Consider the following 27,128-nt stretch of genomic DNA (forward strand, 5'->3'; position numbering starts at 1 on the left):
CTTTACAAAAAAGTAGTTTAAAACGAGGTCCCTTCACTCAACCTTTAACCCTATTTATTCACCTTCTAGGCTAAGTGTTAAAGGCTAAGTGTTAAAGGCTAAGTGTTAAAGGCTAAGTGTTAGAGGCTAAGTGCCAGAGGCTAGGCGCCAGAGGCGAGTTTTTGTGGGCTGAAGTTTTAGTGGGGTTAGTGTGAATACAATCCAAAAGAATACAACAGAATACAATACAATAGAATATAATACATAGATTAAATTCAATAGCTCTTACTACTTCCCATTAAATAAATTAAATACGTCTTACTTGTTCCCAATCCTTTTTAAAAAAGTAGTTTAAAACGAGGGCCCTTCACTCAACCTTTAACCTCAACCCCGCACGTCACATTGTGTTGTATCTGTGAATGTTGGTTGTGGCCAAATGATAGTTTTCTTTCATTCGTTTAGGTTCCACGGTGTTTGTTGGCTATGTTTTCCACTGTCAGAAGGATGAAAATACAAAGTACAACGCTTGGACGTGGGCGAAGACGTCACCGGTGAGTCCTTCCTTCCTATTTATTTACCTTCTAGATGCTAGAGGCTAAGTGTTAGAGGCTAAGTGTTAGAGGCTAAGTGTTAAACACAATACGAACAACACAACGATACTGCACTGAACAACACGATACCGCACTGAGAAACACGATACCGCACTGAACAACACGATACCGCACTGAACAACACCATGCCGCACTGAACACCATGCCACACTGAACAACACCATCCCGCACTGAACAACACCATGCCGCACTAAACAACACCATGCCGCACTGAACAACACCATGCCTCACTGAACGACACCATGCCGCACTGAAAGACACCATGCCGCACTGAACGACACCATGCCGCACTGAAAGACACCATCCCGCACTGAACACCATGCCGCACTGAACAACACCATCCTGCACTGAACAACACCATCCCGCACTGAACAACACCATGCCGCACTGAACAACATTATGCCGCACTGAACATTATGCCGCACTGAACAACACCATGCCGCACTGAACAACATTATGCCGCACTGAACAACACCATGCCGCACTGAACAACACCATGCCGCACTGAACAACACCATGCCGCACTGAACAACACCATGCCGCACTGAACAACATTATGCCGCACTGAACAACACCATGCCGCACTGAACAACACCATCCTGCACTGAACAACACCATTCCGCATTGAACACCATGCCGCACTGAACAACACCATCCCGCACTGAACAACACCATCCCGCACTGAACAACACCATGCCGCACTGAACAACATTATGCCGCACTGAACAACATTATGCCGCACTGAACAACACCATGCCGCACTGAACAACACCATGCCGCACTGAACAACACCATGCCGCACTGAACAACATTATAACGCACTGAACAACACCATCCCGCACTGAACAACACCATGCCGCACTAAACAACATTATGCCGCACTGAACAACATTATGCCGAAATGAACAACACCATGCCGCACTGAACAACACCATGCCGCACTGAACAACACCATCCTGCACTGAACAACACCATCCCGCACTGAACAACACCATGCCGCACTGAACAACACCATGCCGCACTGAACAACACCATGCCGCAATGAACAACACCATCCCGCACTGAACAACATTATGCCGCACTGAACAACATTATGCCGCACTGAACAACATTATGCCGCACTGAACAACATTATGCCGCACTGAACAACACCATGCCGCACTGAACAACACCATCCTGCACTGAACAACACCATCCCGCACTGAACAACACCATGCCGCATTAAACAACACCATGCCGCACTGAACAACACCATCCTGCACTGAACAACACCATGCCGCACTGAACAACACCATGCCGCACTGAACAACACCATGCCGCACTGAACAACATTATGCCGCACTGAACAACATTATGCCGCACTAAACAACATTATGTCGCACTGAACAACACCATGCCGCACTGAACAACACCATGCTGCACTGAACAACATTATGCCGCACTGAACAACACGATCCCGCATTGAACAACACCATCCCGCAGTGAACAACACCATGCCGCATTGAACAACACCATGCCGCACTGAACAACACCATGCTGCACTGAACAACATTATGCTGCACTGAACAACACGATCCTGCATTGGACAACACCATGCCGCACTGAACAACACCATCCTGCACTGAACAACACCATGCCGCACTGAACAACACCATGCCGCACTGAACAACATTATGCCGCACTGAAAAACACCATGCCGCACTGAACAACACCATCCCGCACTGAACAACACCATGCCGCATTGAACAACACCATGCCGCACTGAACAACATTATGCTGCACTGAACAACATTATGCTGCACTGAACAACACGATCCTGCATTGAACAACACCATACCGCACTGAACAACACCATCCTGCACTGAACAACACCATCCTGCACTGAACAACACCACCCCGCACTGAACAACATGATCCCGCATTGAACAACACCATCCCGCACTGAACAACACCATGCCGCACTGAACAACACCATTCTGCACTGAACAACACCATGCCGCACTGAACAACACCATGCCGCACTGAACAACACCATGCCGCACTGAACAACATTATGCCGCACTGAACAACACCATGCCGCACTGAACAACACCATCCCGCACTGAACAACACCATGCCGCATTGAACAACACCATGCCGCACTGAACAACACCATCCTGCACTGAACAACACCATCCCGCACTAAACAACACCATGCCGCACTGAACAACATTATGGCGCACTGGACAACATTATGCCGCACTGAACAACACCATGCTGCACTGAACAACATTATGCTGCACTGAAAAACACGATCCTGCATTGAACAACACCATGCCGCACTGAACAACACCATCCTGCACTGAACAACACCATGCCGCACTGAACAACACCATGCCGCACTGAACAACATTATGCCGCACTGAAAAACACCATGCCGCACTGAACAACACCATCCCGCACTGAACAACACCATGCCGCATTGAACAACACCATGCCGCACTGAACAACACCATGCTGCACTGAACAACATTATGCTGCACTGAACAACACGATCCTGCATTGAACAACACCATGCCGCACTGAACAACACCATGCTGCACTGAACAACATTATGCTGCACTGAACAACACGATCCTGCATTGAACAACACCATGCCGCACTGAACAACACCATCCTGCACTGAACAACACCATCCTGCACTGAACAACACCACCCCGCACTGAACAACATGATCCCGCATTGAACAACACCATCCCGCACTGAACAACATTATGCCGCACTGAAAAACACCATGCCGCACTGAACAACACCATCCCGCACTGAACAACACCATGCCGCATTGAACAACACCATGCGGCACTGAACAACACCATGCTGCACTGAACAACATTATGCTGCACTGAACAACACGATCCTGCATTGAACAACACCATGCCGCACTGAACAACACCATCCTGCACTGAACAACACCATCCTGCACTGAACAACACCCCGCACTGAACAACATGATCCCGCATTGAACAACACCATCCCGCACTGAACAACACCATGCCGCACTGAACAACACCATTCCGCACTGAACAACACCATGCCGCACTGAACAACACCATGCCGCACTGAACAACACCATGCCGCACTGAACAACACCATGCCGCACTGAACAACATTATGCCGCACTGAACAACACCATGCCGCACTGAACAACACCATCCCGCACTGAACAACACCATGCCGCATTGAACAACACCATGCCGCACTGAACAACACCATCCTGCACTGAACAACACCATCCCGCACTAAACAACACCATGCCACACTGGACAACATTATGGCGCACTGGACAACATTATGCCGCACTGAACAACACCATGCCGCACTGAACAACACCATGCCGCACTGAACAACACCATGCCGCACTGAACAACACCATGCCGCACTGAACAACATTATGCCGCACTGAACAACACCATGCCGCACTGAACAACACCATGCCGCACTGAACAACACGATCCCGCATCGAACAACACCATCCTGCACTGAACACCATGCCGCACTGAACAACACCATGCCGCACTGAACAACACCATTCCACACTGAACAACACCATGCCGCACTGAACAACACCATCCTGCACTGAACAACACCATCCCGCACTGAACAACACTATGCCGCATTGAACAACACCATGCCGCACTGAACAACACCATCCTGCACTGAACAACACCATGCCGCACTGAACAACACCATGCCGCACTGAACAACACCATGCCGCACTGAACAACATTATGCCGCACTGAACAACATTATGCCGCACTAAACAACATTATGTCGCACTGAACAACACCATGCCGCACTGAACAACACCATGCTGCACTGAACAACATTATGCCGCACTGAACAACACGATCCCGCATTGAACAACACCATCCCGCACTGAACAACACCATGCCGCATTGAACAACACCATGCCGCACTGAACAACACCATCCCGCACTGAACAACACCACCCCGCACTGAACAACACCATGCCGCACTGAACAACACCATGCCGCACTGAACAACACCATGCCGCACTGAACAACACCATTCCGCACTGAACAACACCATGCCGCACTGAACAACACCATGCCGCACTGAACAACACCATGCCGCACTGAACAACACCATGCCGCACTGAACAACATTATGCCGCACTGAACAACACCATGCCGCACTGAACAACACCATCCCGCACTGAACAACACCATGCCGCATTGAACAACACCATGCCGCACTGAACAACACCATCCTGCACTGAACAACACCATCCCGCACTGAACAACACCATGCCGCACTGAACAACATTATGGCGCACTGAACAACATTATGCCGCACTGAACAACACCATGCCGCACTGAACAACACCATGCCGCACTGAATAACACCATGCCGCACTGAACAACACTATGCCGCACTGAACAACATTATGCCGCACTGAACAACACCATGCCGCACTGAACAACACCATGCCGCACTGAACAACACCATGCCGCACTGAACAACACGACGTCGCACTGAACAACACGACGCCGCACAGAACAACACGACGCCGCACAGAATAACACAATACCGCACAGAACAACACAATACCGCACAAACAGTTTTAGATAATATTACGTCGCAGTCATGTGACGCGGACATGACGTCAATAGGCGGAACTCACGGCAAAATTATAATCCGTGGGCGTGGCTTGCAACAGGAAGTAGGAAAGCGGCAGTTCTGGCAAACAAGACACAGCGGTTAGTAACACGATGACTAACAAGGCAAATATTTTTGTTTTCAGCTTGCAACTTGACCGTCTAGAGCGTACAAGGTAATTACAACTGTTTTTTTTTAGCCCTGAAAAGCGAGGGAGTGTGGCGTTTGGGAGGAATGTCGAACTCGGCGTCTGCTTCCAGCCACAGACGCCAAATTTCGACGATTATTTCGACTGGTCAACGGTTGTAAATTATTGCGTTGACTAAAAACTTTATTTAACTCTACTCTTAACTTTGCCGTTTCAGATATGCGGGTATTACACCGCGGAAATGACGTCAATAGGCTGAACTCTCGCCAAAATTCAAATCTGTGGGCGCAATGGCCTTGAGCGAGACACCGGATACAAACGCGACGATTATCAACAGAAATATCTTTATTTTCCGCTTGCAAGTGGACCGTCTAGAGCGTACACGGTAAGTACAACTCATTGTGTTTAAAAAGATTTACGTTTGTGTAGTTTGCGTTGCGTTGTATCTGTGAATGTTGGTTGAGGCTAAATGTTAATGTTTAATTTCATTCCTTTAGGTTCCACGGTGTTTGTTGGCTGTATGTTTTCCACTGCAAGAAGAGGCTCGTATCATTGACCAGCAGGAGCTACAATGGTGAGTACCCCTTTCGTCTTCCATTTATGTTAAACACTTCCTATTTCATGTCTAACAGTACTCGATTTAACAAATAACCATAAATAAATACAGTGTGGGCAGTCACGTTAACATATGTGATTATCCTGCCTAATATGTTTATCACAAATATGTCACTAATCACTAATATGTTTATTTGTTTATCACAACACCTTTGGACCTTCAGCAATCGATTATTTACCTTCATCTACATAGAGACAGAACGATGGTGTCTTAAACATCTCATTCATTTCACCAAATAACTTCACGCAGGTGGATAACGGCCGTCTCGGTCACGCTATGTTGCGTGATGCAGTTTTGAAGAACCAAATGCATTTATTCAATGAATAAGTCAAGCTAGTTCTATGTTTATGATGTTGTAAGTTACGGTACCGATTGAAGTTGAGTTCGAAGCCAGTGGAAAACAGCGCTGCGTTTGTGCTCTCCAGGTACAAATGTTGTGATCTCTGACTGACGACCGGGCGAGACTCGAGTAAGAGATGTCCAAACGAGCTCCGGCAGGGCGGGCCAAGGCGGAGCGAACGGACGCCCTTCAGGCCGCCAATGACGAGCTGAGAACCAAACTGATGGACGTCCAGTTAGAACTTCAGCAGGAGAAGAACAAGGTGAAAACCTCAACAGACAGACACTGCCTGCCTCCCTGCCTGCCTCCCTGCCTGCCTCCCTGCCTGCCTCCCTCCCTCCCAGTTTTCCCGATGTAGATTAGACATGCGTGTGCCATGACTGTGTCAGCCTACATCAACAAATGCACCGAGGACGTCAGCACCACTAAGAATATCATCACCCGGGGCAACCAACGACCCTGGATGACTGAGGAGGTACGTCAAACGCTACGAGCGCGGAACTCTGCCTTCAAGTCTGGCGACAAGGAGACACTGAGGACAGCGAGAGCCAACTTGAACCGTGCCATCAGGATAGCGAAGCGAGACCGCAGTCGAAAATTTCAGGATCGTTTCCACGACGTCAAAAACATCAGGAGTATGTGGCAAGGCATACGGGCGATTACAGACTACAACTCACCCTCCCCCCCCCCGGTGGGTGTAGTTGATGCTGACTTTCTAAATGGTCTAAATAACTTCTTTGGGAGGTTCGAGGCACTAAACGGCACTCCAGCAGTTAAAACTGTCCCCCATCAGGAAGAGGAGGTACTCTGCCTTGACTCCGCCGATGTGTTGAAGACCCTGAGGAGAGTCAACCCCTGTAAGGCCCCTGGCCCCGACAACATTCCTGGGCGTGTGTTCAGGGAATGTGCAAGTCATCTGGCTGGGGTCATCACAGACATTTTTAACACCTCGCTGGGCCAAGCCACAGTGCCGGCGTGCTTTAAGACTGCCTCCATCATTCCGGTGCCGAAGAAACCTCAAATCACCTCATTTAATGATTACCGGCCTGTTGCACTGACTCCGGTTATGATGAAGTGCTTCGAAAGGCTGCTTAAAGGTCACATCGTTTCCAGACTCCCCCTATTATTTGACCCGTTCCAGTTTGCCGACCGGCAAAACCGCTCCACTCAGGACGCCATCTCCTCCGTTCTTCACCTGAGCCTGGCTCACCTGGAGGAGAAGAACACCCATGTGCGGCGGCTGTTCCTGGACTTCAGCTCAGCGTTTAACACCATCATCCCACAGCATCTGGTAGGAAAATTGGAACACCTGGGCTTCAACACCCCCCTTCGCAACTGGCTGCTAGACTTCCTCACCAACAGACCTCAGTCAGTCCGGGTCGGACAGAACACCTCTGATGTCATCACCCTCAGCACAGGCTCCCTTCAGGGCTGCGTCCTGAGCCCCCTGCTGTGCACCCTGATGACACACGACTGCGTCCTCAGGTTCACCACCAATCACATCGTGAAGTCAGCAGACGACACAACGGTGGTGGGGCTCATCAGAGACAACAACGACCTGGACTACAGAGAGGAGGTGGAGCAGCTGGTGGGCTGGTGCAGAGAAAACAGCCTGATCCTGAATGAGGAGAAGATGAAGGAGATCATCGTCGACTTCAGGAAAAAACAGCCTCACCACGCTCCACTGATCATCAACAGCTCAGCTGTGGAGGTGGTCAGCACCACCAAATTCCTGGGGGTCCACATCACAGAAGACCTCACCTGGACTATGAACACTACGGCACTGGTCAAGAGGGCACAGAAGCGCTTGTACTTCCTGCGGAGGATGAGGAGAGCCCACCTGCCCCCACCCATCATGAGGACGTTCTACAGGAGCACCATAGAGAGCATTCTGACAAGCTGTCTCTCTGTGTGGTGTGGAGGCTGCACCGCCTCCGATTGGAAGAACGTGAGGAGAGTGGTGAGGACAGCAGAGAGGATCATAGGGGCTCCTCTTCCCTCCATTCAGGACATTTCATCTCAGCGCTGCATGTCCCGTGCCCGTAACATCATCAATGACCCATCACACCCCCACCATGGACTGTTCTCCCTGCTGCCCTCTGGGAAGAGGTTTGCAGCATCCGCTGCAGGTCCACCAGGTTCTGCAACAGCTTTTTCCCTGCTGTCATCAGACTGTTGAACACTAGAACTGTTGAGCTCTAAACTGAACTCTGCATCACACATTCACAGAACTGTACTTTATGACACTACGGACCTCTATCTTGCACTATCTCGCACTACCAACTTTACTGAACTTGTATAAACCCTTTAAATAGAAGTTTAATACATGGTTTAGCATTCCTCTGCACACTCTTGAATACTGTTTTGCCTACTTGCACTATTGCATAATTATCACTGCTGCACTTTATACTTATTTTTAATATATATATATATATATATATATATATAGTATATATGTATATATATATATTTTCATAGGGTATGTTACTTCTATTCAACTGCAATATCACTACTTTGTTGTAAGACGTATGCAACGGAATTTCGTTTTGTATGCACCATGTGCAGACAAGATGACAATAAAGTTTGTCTAAGTCTAAGTCTAAGTCATGTCAGGTCAGCTGTCTGGAGAGAGAGAGAAGTCAGGACCTGCGGGCGGAGCACCACCGTGCCACCGCCGCCATGACGGAACTCAAAAGCAAACTCCATGAGGAGAAGCAGAAAGAGTTAGCCATTACCAGGGAGACATTACTGCGGCAGCATGAAATGGAGCTGATGAGAGTGATCAAAATCAAAGATGGAGAGATCCAGCGACTGAATGCCTTGGTCCTCAGCCTGAGGGACGGCTCCATGGACAAGGGGATCCGCTCTATCCGTGTCTGACTATCCGCACGCCACGTCGGGCTTCGATGCGGCCGCTACCGTATTGTGTAGCTTGTCCCCAGTAAGCGTCGCGGCGCTCCGTTGCGGTCTCAACGGCCCGGTGTGGCGCAATGTCTGCTCAGGTGAGGAGGGGGGGCGCTTTGCTGGCGGAGGTGGAGGAGACGCGGCGGTGTCGGGAGACCGAGCGGTGTCGCCTCCACCAGGAGCGCGGAAGAAGCCCTGGCAGCGGCCCAGCAGGCCTGGCAGTCCCGAGCGGCCGAGCTCCGATCGGCTCATCACCAGCATCGGGAGGAGCTGAGCCGAACCAAGAGAGACTGCGAGAGGGAGATCCGCCGACTGGTAGGACTGATCAGATGCGCGGTGCGTGGCTATGTTCCCAATTTCGTTGTATACCTGCAGTGCAATGACACCTAAGGCATTCTATTCTATTCTATTTCACAAGAAGAAAATGTCCGGTTGCTCGCTTCGCTTTTGTCACAGCAAAGGTGTTCTAGTCGATTCAAGAAAAAAATTGGCCGGTTGCTCTCTTTGTTTTTGTCACAATTCTGGCAAATGAGTTTGCCCGCCTGCCTGAGCGCTCCCCGTTTGTACATCCAGACGGATGAGATCAAGCTGAAAGACAGAGCGGTTAGTGTTTTGGATGAAGCCCTGGGGCCGGCCACGTCCACCGCCTTCAGCTGCAGACTCAGGCTGCCGAGCAGCAGATCGCTGCCCTGAGGGATTCCCAAAGGGCGGGCCTAAACTACCCTGGAAGTGGGGTCAACGCCGCTACTAGCAATCCTCTTCATTGCGTAAGCCACCTCATCACACACTTGCAGTACGCATGACTTAGTTCGTTGCTGGAGGAAGGTAGCACAAAAACAGTTTTGAACTTTGAACGAGTGCTTGTGTGTGTGTGTTGCGGGGCGTTTTCAGTCTCAGGAGGATCGGGACACGCGACGGTTTCATCTGAAAATCGCTGAGCTCAGCGCAGTCATCAGGAAACTGGAGGATCGAAACGCCCTGCTTTCTGAAGAGCGCAATGAACTGGTAATTTATTGACGGCACGCTTGAAGGTTTGCGCTACGTTTGATGCGCGCCATCCAGCGAGGCACCCATTGCGCTTGCTTATTAGTTGAGCGGCGCGGCGAGTCGGTTGCCTGGTAGATGTCTTTTATTGGGAGCCAAAGCCACGATTCCGTTCAAACCGATGCAAAAGGAATGGATACGTTCTGGCCCGCGTGTTGTGCGTCTTTCACATCCCGCACTTCATGCTTGCAGCTAAAGCGACTGAGAGAAACAGAAAGCCAGTTTCTGCCACTCCTGTACAAAAACAAACGCCTGAGCAGGAAGAATGAAGAACTCTCGCTGGTGCTGTGTCGCCTTGAAAACAAAGTGCGCTTTGTCACCCAGGAGAACGAGGAGATGGCAAGCTTGGTAAGTCGACGCGGACAACGGCGGCGTGCCAACAGAGTCCACTGCATTTGTGTTCCACAGAGAAGGCCTAGTTCGCTCAATGACCTGGACCGCGGTTGCGGCCAGCAGGACGGTGAAATGGAGTTCCTTCAAGTTGTGGAGCAGCGGCACATCATCGACGACTTGTCCAAGGTCTTCAGGCAGGCGACTCGGTGCACGTACGGCAGCGCCGCGCTCGCTCGCTGTCGCCAGGAAACCTTTTCCGTCCAAAGCTTGGCCGGCGGCCGCCATCCAAAAAATTGGCCCCTTAAATTCCGACCTTTCAAGCAGGAGCATTGTGCGCACGCGTTTGAACACGCTTTAGACTTGTTTTGCCGTTTTCAGCAGCTCAAAGCTCCCGTTTTGTCAGCGCCTTTGCCACTCGCTGTGCGCTGAAAACGACGGACTTGCCCGGCTGCTCAGCCCGTCAACCATGAGCCGCGAGCGCGACGTCATTGTCCGTAGGCAGCTAGTGGCAAAATGCACCCTGTTAGAGTTGCGCTCGCTCCAACTTATTTTGCAAGAACCACACGGGAGACAAGTAAGTTCTTTTGGACACCTGCAGGTGGAGAGTCCATCCGTTGTACGAATGAAGTCTGACTCTCGGCTCCTGCACGAGCATTTTAATTAAGAGAAACAGGGTGGGTGTAAGAGTGGATTGAATAGAGGAAGCCCTTGACCTCTAGTCAAAACATAGCAAGGGGTGTTTTACGACTTTGTGTAGGAAGGGATAAGCGATAGGGATAAATAAGGGATAAATAATATTATTTATTACAGGTCGCAGTCAAAGTCAAAGCAACACAATGATACGATAAAGATAATCTGGAAAACCCTGACACACCCTGTAGTTGTCACTTTTGGAAAAGACGAGCGTCCCTCCAATCATCGCCGGTGACGTGTTTTTCAGGCTCTGGAGACAGGAGCTCATGTCAGAAATGTCATTGTGAGTCGCGTTTGTTTCTGCGCCGGAGCCGTTCGTTCCCTTTGCATCCAAAGAATCTCAAAGGCGGATTATTTGTGTCGACAGGAGAGAGATTTGCTGCTACAATACCGACGTCGAGAATCTCTGAGGAGGAACAAAGCGTGAGGTCCTGCAAGGTGAGTCTGTTTGTTTGCGGCTGCTTGGTGTTGCGCAAGATGAAATGGCCTTTTTCTCGCTATCGTTCCTCTCGTCGATTCATCGTGAGGTGTCGCTTCAGTTTGTTCAGAGAGATGTTTGCTTCCGCGCCCGCAGGTCATCGAAACATTTTACGGCTACGACGAAGACGTGTTGGTGGACTCGGACGGATCGTCCTTGTCTTTTCACACCGACAGAACCCCCGACACGGAACCCGAAGAGGTAGCCCGCCATTTCTGCCAGCGTATTGGCACCAAACATTCCTCTTCAGCCTGGAATCGGACTCGTCTTTGCGTCGCGGGTGCTTTGTCGCCGGTCTGACTGATTCTGGTACTAGTGCTGTGTTGCATTGGTGTGTGCATGAAGAGGCGGAGCTTCGCTACCGCCAGCTGACGCAAGAATATCAAGCGCTGCAACGAGCCTACGCTCTGCTAGCCCAGACCAGCGAAAGGGGACTACGACGCCGAGAAGGAGATCAAGGTGGCGCCCCTTCCCGCAACCCCCGGCCGGGTCGCAGCCTCCCCGTTCTCACCCAGCCTCGGGTGTTCTCTGGTCTGAAAGGAGGAGGAGGAGCCTCCCTCCTCCTCCTTTCAGACCAGAGAAAAGCTGATGGTAGAAATGGGTCACTATCAAAGCAGAGTAGCAGATCTGGAGTCAGCGCTGAAGCAACAAGGACAGGTAAGCTCATCAATGAGCACACCTTTTTCTCAGACAAAATAGCTACATTCTTCAGTCACTCATCCGTCTGGCATTACTGGACCAACCCCCCCCCCCCCCCCCCCCCCGAACGTGGCTGGGAAAATGCGGAGAAAAGCAAATGTCATTTTCCAGTCAACCAAAGAATTTGTGGATGAAAATGACACAACATTCCAAAGCTGTCCACGCGTTTGTCTCTTCTAGAATGTCAAGTGGGTGGAGGAGAAGCAGCTGCTGCGTCAGAGCAATCAGCAGTTGGCCGAAAAGGTGACGGAAAGAAAGGCGCTGGGCGGAGTCGCTTGGCGTCACACCTGTCGGGAAGCCCCGCAGATGAGGTCTGACTGTCTTTTCAGGTCAGGCGGATGGAGGCGGAAGAAGCGCGTCTGAAAGAGCACATCCAGGATATCCGAGACCAAAACGAACTGCTTGAGTTCCGCATCCTGGAGCTGGAGGTGGGAAGACTCGCACAAGCGTGTTGAGGCCAGAGATGTGACGGACGGACGGACGGACGGACGGACGGATGCATGCCTCTGCCTTTCAGGAGAGGGAGTGGCGCTCCCCCGTCTTGAAGTTTCTGCAAGTCCGTTTCCCAGACGGCCTCAGCCCTTTGCAGATCTACTGCGAGGCCGAGGGCGTGAGCGTACGTAAGGCGTCCCTCGCAACCCTAACCTTAACCCGAGGTCCCAGAACACCTTACATTGCTCCTTGCGCCTTTCCCCCGGACATCGTCATCAGTGATCTGATGAAGAAGCTGGACATCCTGGGCTATAACGCCGTAAGTGTATGTCGAACTCCTTATGTTCGCACTCCACGAGACTCGGCGGCTCAAATGTGACTTTTGGAAGGCTTTGCGCTGAAAGAAGCTTGTTGACGCTGTGCCTTTGGGCTCTTGCAGAATCTCACCAGCGAGGAGCAGGTGGTCGTGATTCACGCCAGGACCCTTCTCACCCTAGCCGAGAAGGTAACACGCACGTCCACGCACGCTCTCGCATTCTGCTTATGTGACAGCAGCCTTTCCTCAGTGGTTAGAATACATCAAAGTGACCAAGTCAACACTTCAACAGAAGATGTTGGACATTGAAAGTGAGAAGGTAGACAGACACGCGACATCAGCCAAGGGGAACTCCGGCAATGTGCCCCAACAATTCTGACCTTGAGCTGTGCTAGGATATGTTCTGCAAGCAGAAGGGCTACCTGGATGAAGAGTTGGACTTCAGGAAGTGTTCCATGGACCAGGCTCATAAGGTAAGCCGCCCTCAAATCTCCCGCCGGACCACTGATGGACGAGGATTGCGGCCCAGAGGATCCTGGAGCTGGAGGCCATGTTGTACGAGGCGCTACCGCAGCGGGACTGCCCCGCCACGGACGGCGAAAAAGCCAGCCACGCTGGCGTGAATGACGTGCTGACGGCGGATCAGAGAGAAGAGCTTAGGAGCGCCGTGGACCAATGGAAGCGAGCCCTGATGTGCGAGTTGAGGGAGCGCGACGCTTGCATCCTCCAAGAGAGAATGGATCTGCTGCACAGCGCGCAACAGGTAAGGGCCCAAAGCCAGCCCGGCACTTACTTGCACGCTTACTGGCTTTTGAATGCCACTTTCCATTTGTCCGTCCTAGAGGAACAAAGAGCTGAAAGAATTCATCGAAGCTCAGAAGAGACAAATCAAACAATTGGAGGAGAAGTTTCTGTTTCTCTTTCTATTCTTCTCCTTGGCCTTCATTCTGTGGCCCTAACACCAGCTGGTGAGTGAGCTCCAGCGGCACCGCACTCGACACCTCCGATACACTGCCAGCCGGTCTCAGACGTTGGCAGACGCTCCGATGCCAACGTATACCCCCCGCCACGGTGACAGAGGCACCGCGTCACACCGGCGCTCATCCAATCAGAAGGCAGGAAAAGCAAATTCACATGCAGGGCACTTTTGAACCAGAAGAGAGCGCCACAAAAAACGGTTGTTGCCCCAAACGCGCACTAAAAAGGGTCAGAATAACAAGAGTCCCACTGGCCAGCCGGGGCCACCCGTCCAGCTGTTTCTTCAGGGGGGAAAAAAATTGGAGTCACCGGTGAGTACATTTTGCATTTAGCTCTGCTTTTCTGCTTCTGTCTTCAAGTGTGTGGCATCCTGCGATCAAAGAGTCAGCCAACCCCAAAGCGGTTGACCTCAACGTCCCACCACCATGCCTACCAGAGCAGGTGACGTGATGCTTTGGACATCCTTCCGTCTCAGATGCCCAAAAGTACTCTTTGCCACATCTGCGGCAATACGGTGTCTTTTCAAAGGTGCAAATAAATCCAGCGTGGGCGGAACACGCACGTCTTCGGTTTTTCCCGCTTTGTTTGTGTGACAGCTGTTGTGAAAATTTTATACAAATAAAGTTGTATAGTACAGGTTTGGCCAAGCCGCAACTCCCGAACCGCATGCGGCTCTTTTATGTTCATATCAACATTTGTGTGTGTGTGTGTGTGTGTGGGGGGGGGGGGGGTTGTGCGTGTTGGCTTCACTTGAGTTCAATTTGGTATTTTGGTCAAAAGCGCATGTGGTGAAATTCCACAAAGTAGGATGGGCAAACACATTTCTTTAAACTATGAGTGTCAATTGGGCTCTCGAAATGGCAGGGAAAAGATGCACAGCAAAACGAAAATACGTAGATGAACACAGGACGTTTTAATCAGAGTGGGAAAGTTTCTATTTTTTGTTGAACGTGATGACAAACCATTCTGCCTGATATGTCAGACCTCAGCGCATTTCAAAGATTCAAATCTTCAGCGCCATGCACTTCAGCTCACTCCATGCTAACATTGATCAGGCGTCGAACCCGCATCATCATGCTTAAGAGGTGGCCATGCTAACCAGTGCGCCATTATGTCAACGCATAATAACTAAGTCTACTGGTCAAAACAGCGGTTACTATATGACGTCGCTACGTCGTGGTCACGTGACGCAGACAAGACGTCAATGGACGTGGGCAGAGTTAACTTGTTTAAAAGGGAGTAGGCAGAAGAAATATTTAATTTATTTAAATCTATTTTGAGTGCACACCATTATGCCAATGCATAACAACTGTAAATCTACTAAACAAAACAGCGGTTGCTATATGACATCTGCCACGTCGTGGTCACGTGACATACGTGACGTCGATGGGCGTAACTTTCGCCGGAATTCAAATCCGCGGGGAGAGTTAACTTGTTTAAAAGAGAGTGGGCAGAAGAATTATTTAATTTATTTAAATCTATTTGGTGTGTGCGCCATTATGTCAATGCATAACAACTGTAAGTCTACTAAACAAAACAGCGGTTGCTATATGACGTCTGCCACGTCGTGGTCACGTGACGCGGACGTGACGTCGACGCCTACTTTACATCCCACCGATCACAGGACCCCTCGGCTGCATAACCGTGCCCCCTTCCCAACCAATCGGATTTGCTATACGCGAAAACGACGCCAATGGAAAGAGCTTCCGCCCAAATTTAAATCCGTGGGCGTGGCTCGCAGCAGGAAGTAGGAAAATGGCGGCGATGTTGACAAAGACACAGCGGATGGTAACAAACGACTAACAAGAGAAATATTTTTATTTTCTGCTTGCAACTGGACCGTCCAGAGCGTACACGGTAAGTACAACTCATCGTTTTTAAAAAGAAGTACTTTTGTTGCCCTGAAAAGCGAGTGAGCGTGGCGTTTGTGGGGGACGTCGAATTTCGACGATTCTTTCTGGTCAACGGTTGTAAATGATTGTGTTGATTAAAAAAGAAAACTTGATGTAACTCTACTTTTAACTGCCGTTTCAGATAGATTTGGAATTGCATCACATCCAATTTTGCCTAGAGCGTACACGGTAAGTAACACTCGTTGTGTTTAAGGAGATTTACGTTTGTAATAGCAGAAGTGTAGCCGCGTTGCGTTGTACGTGTGAATGTTGGTCCGGGCGAAATGTTAATGTTTAATTTCATTCCTTTAGGTTCCACGGTGTTTGTTGGCTGCAAGTTTTCCACTGCAAGAAGAGGCTCATATCATTGACCAGGAGCGAGCTACAATGGTGAGTAGCCATAACATTTATGTTAAACACTTCCTATTTCATGTCTAACAGTACTTGATTTAACAAATAACCATAAATAAATACAGTGTGGGCACTGAAGTTAACATATGTGATTATACTGCCTAATCTGTCACCGAGTAGATTGTTGCAAAGTAATATAAGATCCAAAGTTGTAATTCAGAATAGTTTTCAAAAGAAGGCCATTAGAATTATATACAAGTCTGATTACCCTGAACAAGCTATTAATTAAATCACAAATTCTTCAATTCAAAGATTTGGTAGATTATCAGACAAATAATGTCTAACAGTAATTGATTTAACACATCACGATAAGTAGATTGAGTGTGGGCACTCTCAAGTTAACATATGTGATTATACTGCCTAATCTGTTACAGAGTATGTTGTTGCCAAGTAATGTAGAATAGATCCAAAGTAGTAATCCAGAATAGTTTTGAAGAGGCCATTAGAATGATAAACAAATCTGATTACCTTGAACATAATAACAAGCTAAGTGTTTAATATGTCCTATGAAGTCAAAATTGGGCACCATCATGTGGTGAAATTTGGAATTGCATCACATCCAATTTTGCCTGGGAACAAACACATTACATAAATCTTAGTTTTGAATAAGCCACTCCTTCTCAAACAAGTAAACTCTGCCCATTTTGCGCAGTAGATGTTCTGTTAATATCTAGTATTTATACAAAGTCATAATTTAAATTGCTTTCAACCTTCATTCATCGGTTCAACCAACATTACTCGCTCTTATTACCAACTTGTATTGATTTAACTAAGCGTTTAATACTTCCTATCAGGTCTCAAATCGAGATTTGGCAAAATACAATTTCAGCAAATCCAATTTTGCCAGGGAACAAAAATAGATTAAATAAACTAAATAAGTCCTCTTCCCATTAAATAAATCAGAAAAGTCTGTCTTGTAACCAGTCCTCTTCAAACAAGTAAAGTCTGCCCATTTTGTGCCGTAGAATTTGTGTCTATGCCTAGTATTTAAACAAAATCATAATTTAAACGACTTCTTTCCTTCATTCACTTTGGAAATTTGGAATTGCAGCAAATCGAATTTTGGCAGGGAACAAAAATAGATCAATTAAACTAAATAAGTCTTCTTCCCATTAAATAAATTAAAAAAGTCTGTCTTGTAACCAGTCCTTTTCAAACAAGTAAAGTCTGCCCATTTTGTGCCGTCGATTTTGTGTTAATGCCTAGTATTTATACAAAATCATAATTTAAAGGACTTCATTCCTTCATTCACTTTGGAAATTTGGAATTGCAGCACATCAAATTTTGCCTGGGAAGAAAAGTAGATTAAATAAATTTAATAAGTCTTACTACTTCCCATTAAATAAATTAAATACGTCTTACTTGTTCCCACTCCTTTTCAAAACAGTAGTTTAAAACGAGGGCCCTTCACTCAATCTTTAACCTCAACCCCGCACGTTGTGTTGTATCTGTGAATGTTGGTTGTGGCCAAATGATAGTTTTCTTTCATTCGTTTAGGTTCCAAGAAAACTTGATGTAACTCTACTTTTAACTGCCGTTTCAGATAAGCGGGTATTACGTCGCAGTCAAATGCCGCGGATATGACGTAATTGCCCGAACCTCCGCCAAAATTCAAATCTGTTGGCGCGATGGCCGTGAGCCACTGAGCAGCGACGATTATCAACAGAAATATCTTTATTTTCTGCTTGCAACTGGACCGTCTAGAGCGTACACGGTAAGTAACACTCATTGTGTTTAAGGAGATTTACGTTTGTAATAGCAGAAGTGTAGCCGCGTTGCGTTGTACGTGTGAAAATTGGTCGAGGCGAAATGTTAATGTTTAATTTCATTCCTTTAGGTTCCACGGTGTTTGTTGGCTGCAAGTTTTCCACTGCAAGAAGAGGCTCGTATCATTGATCAGGAGCGAGCTACAATGGTGAGTAGCCATAACATTTATGTTAAACACTTCCTATTTCATGTCTAACAGTACTTGATTTAACAAATAACCATAAATAAATACAGTGTGGGCACTGAAGTTAACATATGTGATTATACTGCCTAATCTGTCACGGAGTAGATTGTTGCAAAGTAATATAAGATCCAAAGTTGTAATTCAGAATAGTTTTCAAAAGAAGGCCATTAGAATTATATACAAGTCTGATTACCCTGAACAAGCTATTAATTAAATCACAAATTCTTCAATTCAAAGATTTGGTAGATTATCAGACAAATAATGTCTAACAGTAATTGATTTAACACATCACGATAAGTAGATTGAGTGTGGGCACTCTCAAGTTAACATATGTGATTATACTGCCTAATCTGTTACAGAGTATGTTGTTGCCAAGTAATGTAGAATAGATCCAAAGTAGTAATCCAGAATAGTTTTGAAGAGGCCATTAGAATGATAAACAAATCTGATTACCTTGAACATAATAACAAGCTAAGTGTTTAATATGTCCTATGAAGTCAAAATTGGGCACCATCATGTGGTGAAATTTGGAATTGCATCACATCCAATTTTGCCTGGGAACAAACAGATTACATAAATCTTAGTTTTGAATAAGCCACTCCTTCTCAAACAAGTAAACTCTGCCCATTTTGCGCAGTAGATGTTCTGTTAATATCTAGTATTTATACAAAGTCATAATTTAAATTGCTTTCAACCTTCATTCATCGGTTCAACCAACATTACTCGCTCTTATTACCAACTTGTATTGATTTAACTAAGCGTTTAATACTTCCTATCAGGTCTCAAATCGAGATTTGGCAAAATACAATTTCAGCAAATCCAATTTTGCCAGGGAACAAAAATAGATTAAATAAACTAAATAAGTCCTCTTCCCATTAAATAAATCAGAAAAGTCTGTCTTGTAACCAGTCCTCTTCAAACAAGTAAAGTCTGCCCATTTTGTGCCGTAGATTTTGTGTCTATGCCTAGTATTTAAACAAAATCATAATTTAAACGACTTCTTTCCTTCATTCACTTTGGAAATTTGGAATTGCAGCAAATCGAATTTTGGCAGGGAACAAAAATAGATCAATTAAACTAAATAAGTCTTCTTCCCATTAAATAAATTAAAAAAGTCTGTCTTGTAACCAGTCCTTTTCAAACAAGTAAAGTCTGCCCATTTTGTGCCGTCGATTTTGTGTTAATGCCTAGTATTTATACAAAATCATAATTTAAAGGACTTCATTCCTTCATTCACTTTGGAAATTTGGAATTGCAGCACATCAAATTTTGCCTGGGAAGAAAAGTAGATTAAATAAATTTAATAAGTCTTACTACTTCCCATTAAATAAATTAAATACGTCTTACTTGTTCCCACTCCTTTTCAAAACAGTAGTTTAAAACGAGGGCCCTTCACTCAATCTTTAACCCCAACCCCGCACGTTGTGTTGTATCTGTGAATGTTGGTTGTGGCCAAATGATAGTTTTCTTTCATTCGTTTAGGTTCCAAGAAAACTTGATGTAACTCTACTTTTAACTGCCGTTTCAGATAAGCGGGTATTACGTCGCAGTCATGTGCCGTGGATATGACGTAATTGCCCGAACCTCCGCCAAAATTCAAATCTGTTGGCGCGATGGCCGTGAGCCACTGAGCAGCGACGATTATCAACAGAAATATCTTTATTTTCTGCTTGCAACTGGACCGTCTAGAGCGTACACGGTAAGTAACACTCATTGTGTTTAAGGAGATTTACGTTTGTAATAGCAGAAGTGTAGCCGCGTTGCGTTGTACGTGTGAAAATTGGTCGAGGCGAAATGTTAATGTTTAATTTCATTCCTTTAGGTTCCACGGTGTTTGTTGGCTGCAAGTTTTCCACTGCAAGAAGAGGCTCGTATCATTGACCAGGAGCGAGCTACAATGGTGAGTAGCCATAACATTTATGTTAAACACTTCCTATTTCATGTCTAACAGTACTTGATTTAACAAATAACCATAAATAAATACAGTGTGGGCACTGAAGTTAACATATGTGATTATACTGCCTAATCTGTCACGGAGTAGATTGTTGCAAAGTAATATAAGATCCAAAGTTGTAATTCAGAATAGTTTTCAAAAGAAGGCCATTAGAATTATATACAAGTCTGATTACCCTTAACATAACAACAAGCTATTAATTAAATCACAAATTCTTCAATTCAAAGATTTGGTAGATTATCAGACAAATAATGTCTAACAGTAATTGATTTAACACATCACGATAAGTAGATTGAGTGTGGGCACTCTCAAGTTAACAGATATGATTATACTGCCTAATCTGTTACAGAGTATGTTGTTGCCAAGTAATGTAGAATAGATCCAAAGTAGTAATCCAGAATAGTTTTGAAGAGGCCATTAGAATAATAAACAAATCTGATTACCTTGAACATAATAACAAGCTAAGTGTTTAATATGTCCTATGAAGTCAAAATTGGGCACCATCATGTGGTGAAATTTGGAATTGCATCACATCCAATTTTGCCTGGGAACAAACAGATTAAATAAATCTTAGTTTTGAATAAGCCACTCCTTCTCAAACAAGTAAACTCTGCCCATTTCGCGCAGTAGATGTTCTGTTAATATCTAGTATTTATACAAAGTCATAATTTAAATTGCTTTCAACCTTCATTCATCGGTTCAACCAACATTACTCGCTCTTATTACCAACTTGTATTGATTTAACTAAGCGTTTAATACTTCCTATCAGGTCTCAAGGCAAGATTTGGCAAAATACAATTTCAGCAAATCCAATTTTGCCAGGGAACAAAAATAGATTAAATAAACTAAATAAGTCTTCTTCCCATTAAATAAATCAGAAAAGTCTGTCTTGTAACCAGTCCTCTTCAAACAAGTAAAGTCTGCCCATTTTGTGCCGTAGATTTTGTGTCTATGCCTAGTATTTAAACAAAATCATAATTTAAACGACTTCTTTCCTTCATTCACTTTGGAAATTTGGAATTGCAGCAAATCGAATTTTGGCAGGGAACAAAAATAGATCAATTAAACTAAATAAGTCTTCTTCCCATTAAATAAATTAAAAAAGTCTGTCTTGTAACCAGTCCTTTTCAAACAAGTAAAGTCTGCCCATTTTGTGCCGTCGATTTTGTGTTAATGCCTAGTATTTATACAAAATCATAATTTAAAGGACTTCATTCCTTCATTCACTTTGGAAATTTGGAATTGCAGCACATCAAATTTTGCCTGGGAAGAAAAGTAGATTAAATAAATTTAATAAGTCTTACTACTTCCCATTAAATAAATTAAATACGTCTTACTTGTTCCCACTCCTTTACAAAAAAGTAGTTTAAAACGAGGTCCCTTCACTCAACCTTTAACCCTATTTATTCACCTTCTAGGCTAAGTGTTAAAGGCTAAGTGTTAAAGGCTAAGTGTTAAAGGCTAAGTGTTAGAGGCTAAGTGCCAGAGGCTAGGCGCCAGAGGCGAGTTTTTGTGGGCTGAAGTTTTAGTGGGGTTAGTGTGAATACAATCCAAAAGAATACAACAGAATACAATACAATAGAATATAATACATAGATTAAATTCAATAGCTCTTACTACTTCCCATTAAATAAATTAAATACGTCTTACTTGTTCCCAATCCTTTTTAAAAAAGTAGTTTAAAACGAGGGCCCTTCACTCAACCTTTAACCTCAACCCCGCACGTCACATTGTGTTGTATCTGTGAATGTTGGTTGTGGCCAAATGATAGTTTTCTTTCATTCGTTTAGGTTCCACGGTGTTTGTTGGCTATGTTTTCCACTGTCAGAAGGATGAAAATACAAAGTACAACGCTTGGACGTGGGCGAAGACGTCACCGGTGAGTCCTTCCTTCCTATTTATTTACCTTCTAGATGCTAGAGGCTAAGTGTTAGAGGCTAAGTGTTAGAGGCTAAGTGTTAAACACAATACGAACAACACAACGATACTGCACTGAACAACACGATACCGCACTGAGAAACACGATACCGCACTGAACAACACGATACCGCACTGAACAACACCATGCCGCACTGAACACCATGCCACACTGAACAACACCATCCCGCACTGAACAACACCATGCCGCACTAAACAACACCATGCCGCACTGAACAACACCATGCCTCACTGAACGACACCATGCCGCACTGAAAGACACCATGCCGCACTGAACGACACCATGCCGCACTGAAAGACACCATCCCGCACTGAACACCATGCCGCACTGAACAACACCATCCTGCACTGAACAACACCATCCCGCACTGAACAACACCATGCCGCACTGAACAACATTATGCCGCACTGAACATTATGCCGCACTGAACAACACCATGCCGCACTGAACAACATTATGCCGCACTGAACAACACCATGCCGCACTGAACAACACCATGCCGCACTGAACAACACCATGCCGCACTGAACAACACCATGCCGCACTGAACAACATTATGCCGCACTGAACAACACCATGCCGCACTGAACAACACCATCCTGCACTGAACAACACCATTCCGCATTGAACACCATGCCGCACTGAACAACACCATCCCGCACTGAACAACACCATCCCGCACTGAACAACACCATGCCGCACTGAACAACATTATGCCGCACTGAACAACATTATGCCGCACTGAACAACACCATGCCGCACTGAACAACACCATGCCGCACTGAACAACACCATGCCGCACTGAACAACATTATAACGCACTGAACAACACCATCCCGCACTGAACAACACCATGCCGCACTAAACAACATTATGCCGCACTGAACAACATTATGCCGAAATGAACAACACCATGCCGCACTGAACAACACCATGCCGCACTGAACAACACCATCCTGCACTGAACAACACCATCCCGCACTGAACAACACCATGCCGCACTGAACAACACCATGCCGCACTGAACAACACCATGCCGCAATGAACAACACCATCCCGCACTGAACAACATTATGCCGCACTGAACAACATTATGCCGCACTGAACAACATTATGCCGCACTGAACAACATTATGCCGCACTGAACAACACCATGCCGCACTGAACAACACCATCCTGCACTGAACAACACCATCCCGCACTGAACAACACCATGCCGCATTAAACAACACCATGCCGCACTGAACAACACCATCCTGCACTGAACAACACCATGCCGCACTGAACAACACCATGCCGCACTGAACAACACCATGCCGCACTGAACAACATTATGCCGCACTGAACAACATTATGCCGCACTAAACAACATTATGTCGCACTGAACAACACCATGCCGCACTGAACAACACCATGCTGCACTGAACAACATTATGCCGCACTGAACAACACGATCCCGCATTGAACAACACCATCCCGCAGTGAACAACACCATGCCGCATTGAACAACACCATGCCGCACTGAACAACACCATGCTGCACTGAACAACATTATGCTGCACTGAACAACACGATCCTGCATTGGACAACACCATGCCGCACTGAACAACACCATCCTGCACTGAACAACACCATGCCGCACTGAACAACACCATGCCGCACTGAACAACATTATGCCGCACTGAAAAACACCATGCCGCACTGAACAACACCATCCCGCACTGAACAACACCATGCCGCATTGAACAACACCATGCCGCACTGAACAACATTATGCTGCACTGAACAACATTATGCTGCACTGAACAACACGATCCTGCATTGAACAACACCATACCGCACTGAACAACACCATCCTGCACTGAACAACACCATCCTGCACTGAACAACACCACCCCGCACTGAACAACATGATCCCGCATTGAACAACACCATCCCGCACTGAACAACACCATGCCGCACTGAACAACACCATTCTGCACTGAACAACACCATGCCGCACTGAACAACACCATGCCGCACTGAACAACACCATGCCGCACTGAACAACATTATGCCGCACTGAACAACACCATGCCGCACTGAACAACACCATCCCGCACTGAACAACACCATGCCGCATTGAACAACACCATGCCGCACTGAACAACACCATCCTGCACTGAACAACACCATCCCGCACTAAACAACACCATGCCGCACTGAACAACATTATGGCGCACTGGACAACATTATGCCGCACTGAACAACACCATGCTGCACTGAACAACATTATGCTGCACTGAAAAACACGATCCTGCATTGAACAACACCATGCCGCACTGAACAACACCATCCTGCACTGAACAACACCATGCCGCACTGAACAACACCATGCCGCACTGAACAACATTATGCCGCACTGAAAAACACCATGCCGCACTGAACAACACCATCCCGCACTGAACAACACCATGCCGCATTGAACAACACCATGCCGCACTGAACAACACCATGCTGCACTGAACAACATTATGCTGCACTGAACAACACGATCCTGCATTGAACAACACCATGCCGCACTGAACAACACCATGCTGCACTGAACAACATTATGCTGCACTGAACAACACGATCCTGCATTGAACAACACCATGCCGCACTGAACAACACCATCCTGCACTGAACAACACCATCCTGCACTGAACAACACCACCCCGCACTGAACAACATGATCCCGCATTGAACAACACCATCCCGCACTGAACAACATTATGCCGCACTGAAAAACACCATGCCGCACTGAACAACACCATCCCGCACTGAACAACACCATGCCGCATTGAACAACACCATGCGGCACTGAACAACACCATGCTGCACTGAACAACATTATGCTGCACTGAACAACACGATCCTGCATTGAACAACACCATGCCGCACTGAACAACACCATCCTGCACTGAACAACACCATCCTGCACTGAACAACACCCCGCACTGAACAACATGATCCCGCATTGAACAACACCATCCCGCACTGAACAACACCATGCCGCACTGAACAACACCATTCCGCACTGAACAACACCATGCCGCACTGAACAACACCATGCCGCACTGAACAACACCATGCCGCACTGAACAACACCATGCCGCACTGAACAACATTATGCCGCACTGAACAACACCATGCCGCACTGAACAACACCATCCCGCACTGAACAACACCATGCCGCATTGAACAACACCATGCCGCACTGAACAACACCATCCTGCACTGAACAACACCATCCCGCACTAAACAACACCATGCCACACTGGACAACATTATGGCGCACTGGACAACATTATGCCGCACTGAACAACACCATGCCGCACTGAACAACACCATGCCGCACTGAACAACACCATGCCGCACTGAACAACACCATGCCGCACTGAACAACATTATGCCGCACTGAACAACACCATGCCGCACTGAACAACACCATGCCGCACTGAACAACACGATCCCGCATCGAACAACACCATCCTGCACTGAACACCATGCCGCACTGAACAACACCATGCCGCACTGAACAACACCATTCCACACTGAACAACACCATGCCGCACTGAACAACACCATCCTGCACTGAACAACACCATCCCGCACTGAACAACACTATGCCGCATTGAACAACACCATGCCGCACTGAACAACACCATCCTGCACTGAACAACACCATGCCGCACTGAACAACACCATGCCGCACTGAACAACACCATGCCGCACTGAACAACATTATGCCGCACTGAACAACATTATGCCGCACTAAACAACATTATGTCGCACTGAACAACACCATGCCGCACTGAACAACACCATGCTGCACTGAACAACATTATGCCGCACTGAACAACACGATCCCGCATTGAACAACACCATCCCGCACTGAACAACACCATGCCGCATTGAACAACACCATGCCGCACTGAACAACACCATCCCGCACTGAACAACACCACCCCGCACTGAACAACACCATGCCGCACTGAACAACACCATGCCGCACTGAACAACACCATGCCGCACTGAACAACACCATTCCGCACTGAACAACACCATGCCGCACTGAACAACACCATGCCGCACTGAACAACACCATGCCGCACTGAACAACACCATGCCGCACTGAACAACATTATGCCGCACTGAACAACACCATGCCGCACTGAACAACACCATCCCGCACTGAACAACACCATGCCGCATTGAACAACACCATGCCGCACTGAACAACACCATCCTGCACTGAACAACACCATCCCGCACTGAACAACACCATGCCGCACTGAACAACATTATGGCGCACTGAACAACATTATGCCGCACTGAACAACACCATGCCGCACTGAACAACACCATGCCGCACTGAATAACACCATGCCGCACTGAACAACACTATGCCGCACTGAACAACATTATGCCGCACTGAACAACACCATGCCGCACTGAACAACACCATGCCGCACTGAACAACACCATGCCGCACTGAACAACACGACGTCGCACTGAACAACACGACGCCGCACAGAACAACACGACGCCGCACAGAATAACACAATACCGCACAGAACAACACAATACCGCACAAACAGTTTTAGATAATATTACGTCGCAGTCATGTGACGCGGACATGACGTCAATAGGCGGAACTCACGGCAAAATTATAATCCGTGGGCGTGGCTTGCAACAGGAAGTAGGAAAGCGGCAGTTCTGGCAAACAA

General features: G+C 47.0%; 1 protein-coding gene across 1 annotated transcript; it reads left to right on the forward strand.

Moving 5' to 3' along the window:
- The first annotated feature begins 11,166 nt into the window (after positions 1 to 11,166).
- LOC148382084 (janus kinase and microtubule-interacting protein 3-like) lies at positions 11,167 to 13,315 on the forward strand. The gene is made up of 6 exons (XM_088362678.1): positions 11,167 to 11,610; positions 11,695 to 11,765; positions 11,902 to 12,462; positions 12,685 to 12,747; positions 12,834 to 12,932; positions 13,022 to 13,315. Exons 3-6 carry the CDS (start codon positions 12,394 to 12,396, stop codon positions 13,313 to 13,315), a joined length of 525 nt encoding a protein of 174 aa, XP_088218804.1. The 5' UTR covers positions 11,167 to 11,610; positions 11,695 to 11,765; positions 11,902 to 12,393.
- The last annotated feature ends 13,813 nt before the right edge of the window (positions 13,316 to 27,128 follow it).

Source organism: Syngnathus floridae, chromosome 19, assembly GCF_059516105.1.
Source record: "Syngnathus floridae isolate MCC-2025c chromosome 19, RoL_Sflo_1.0, whole genome shotgun sequence".
Taxonomy (NCBI): Eukaryota; Metazoa; Chordata; class Actinopteri; order Syngnathiformes; family Syngnathidae; genus Syngnathus; species Syngnathus floridae.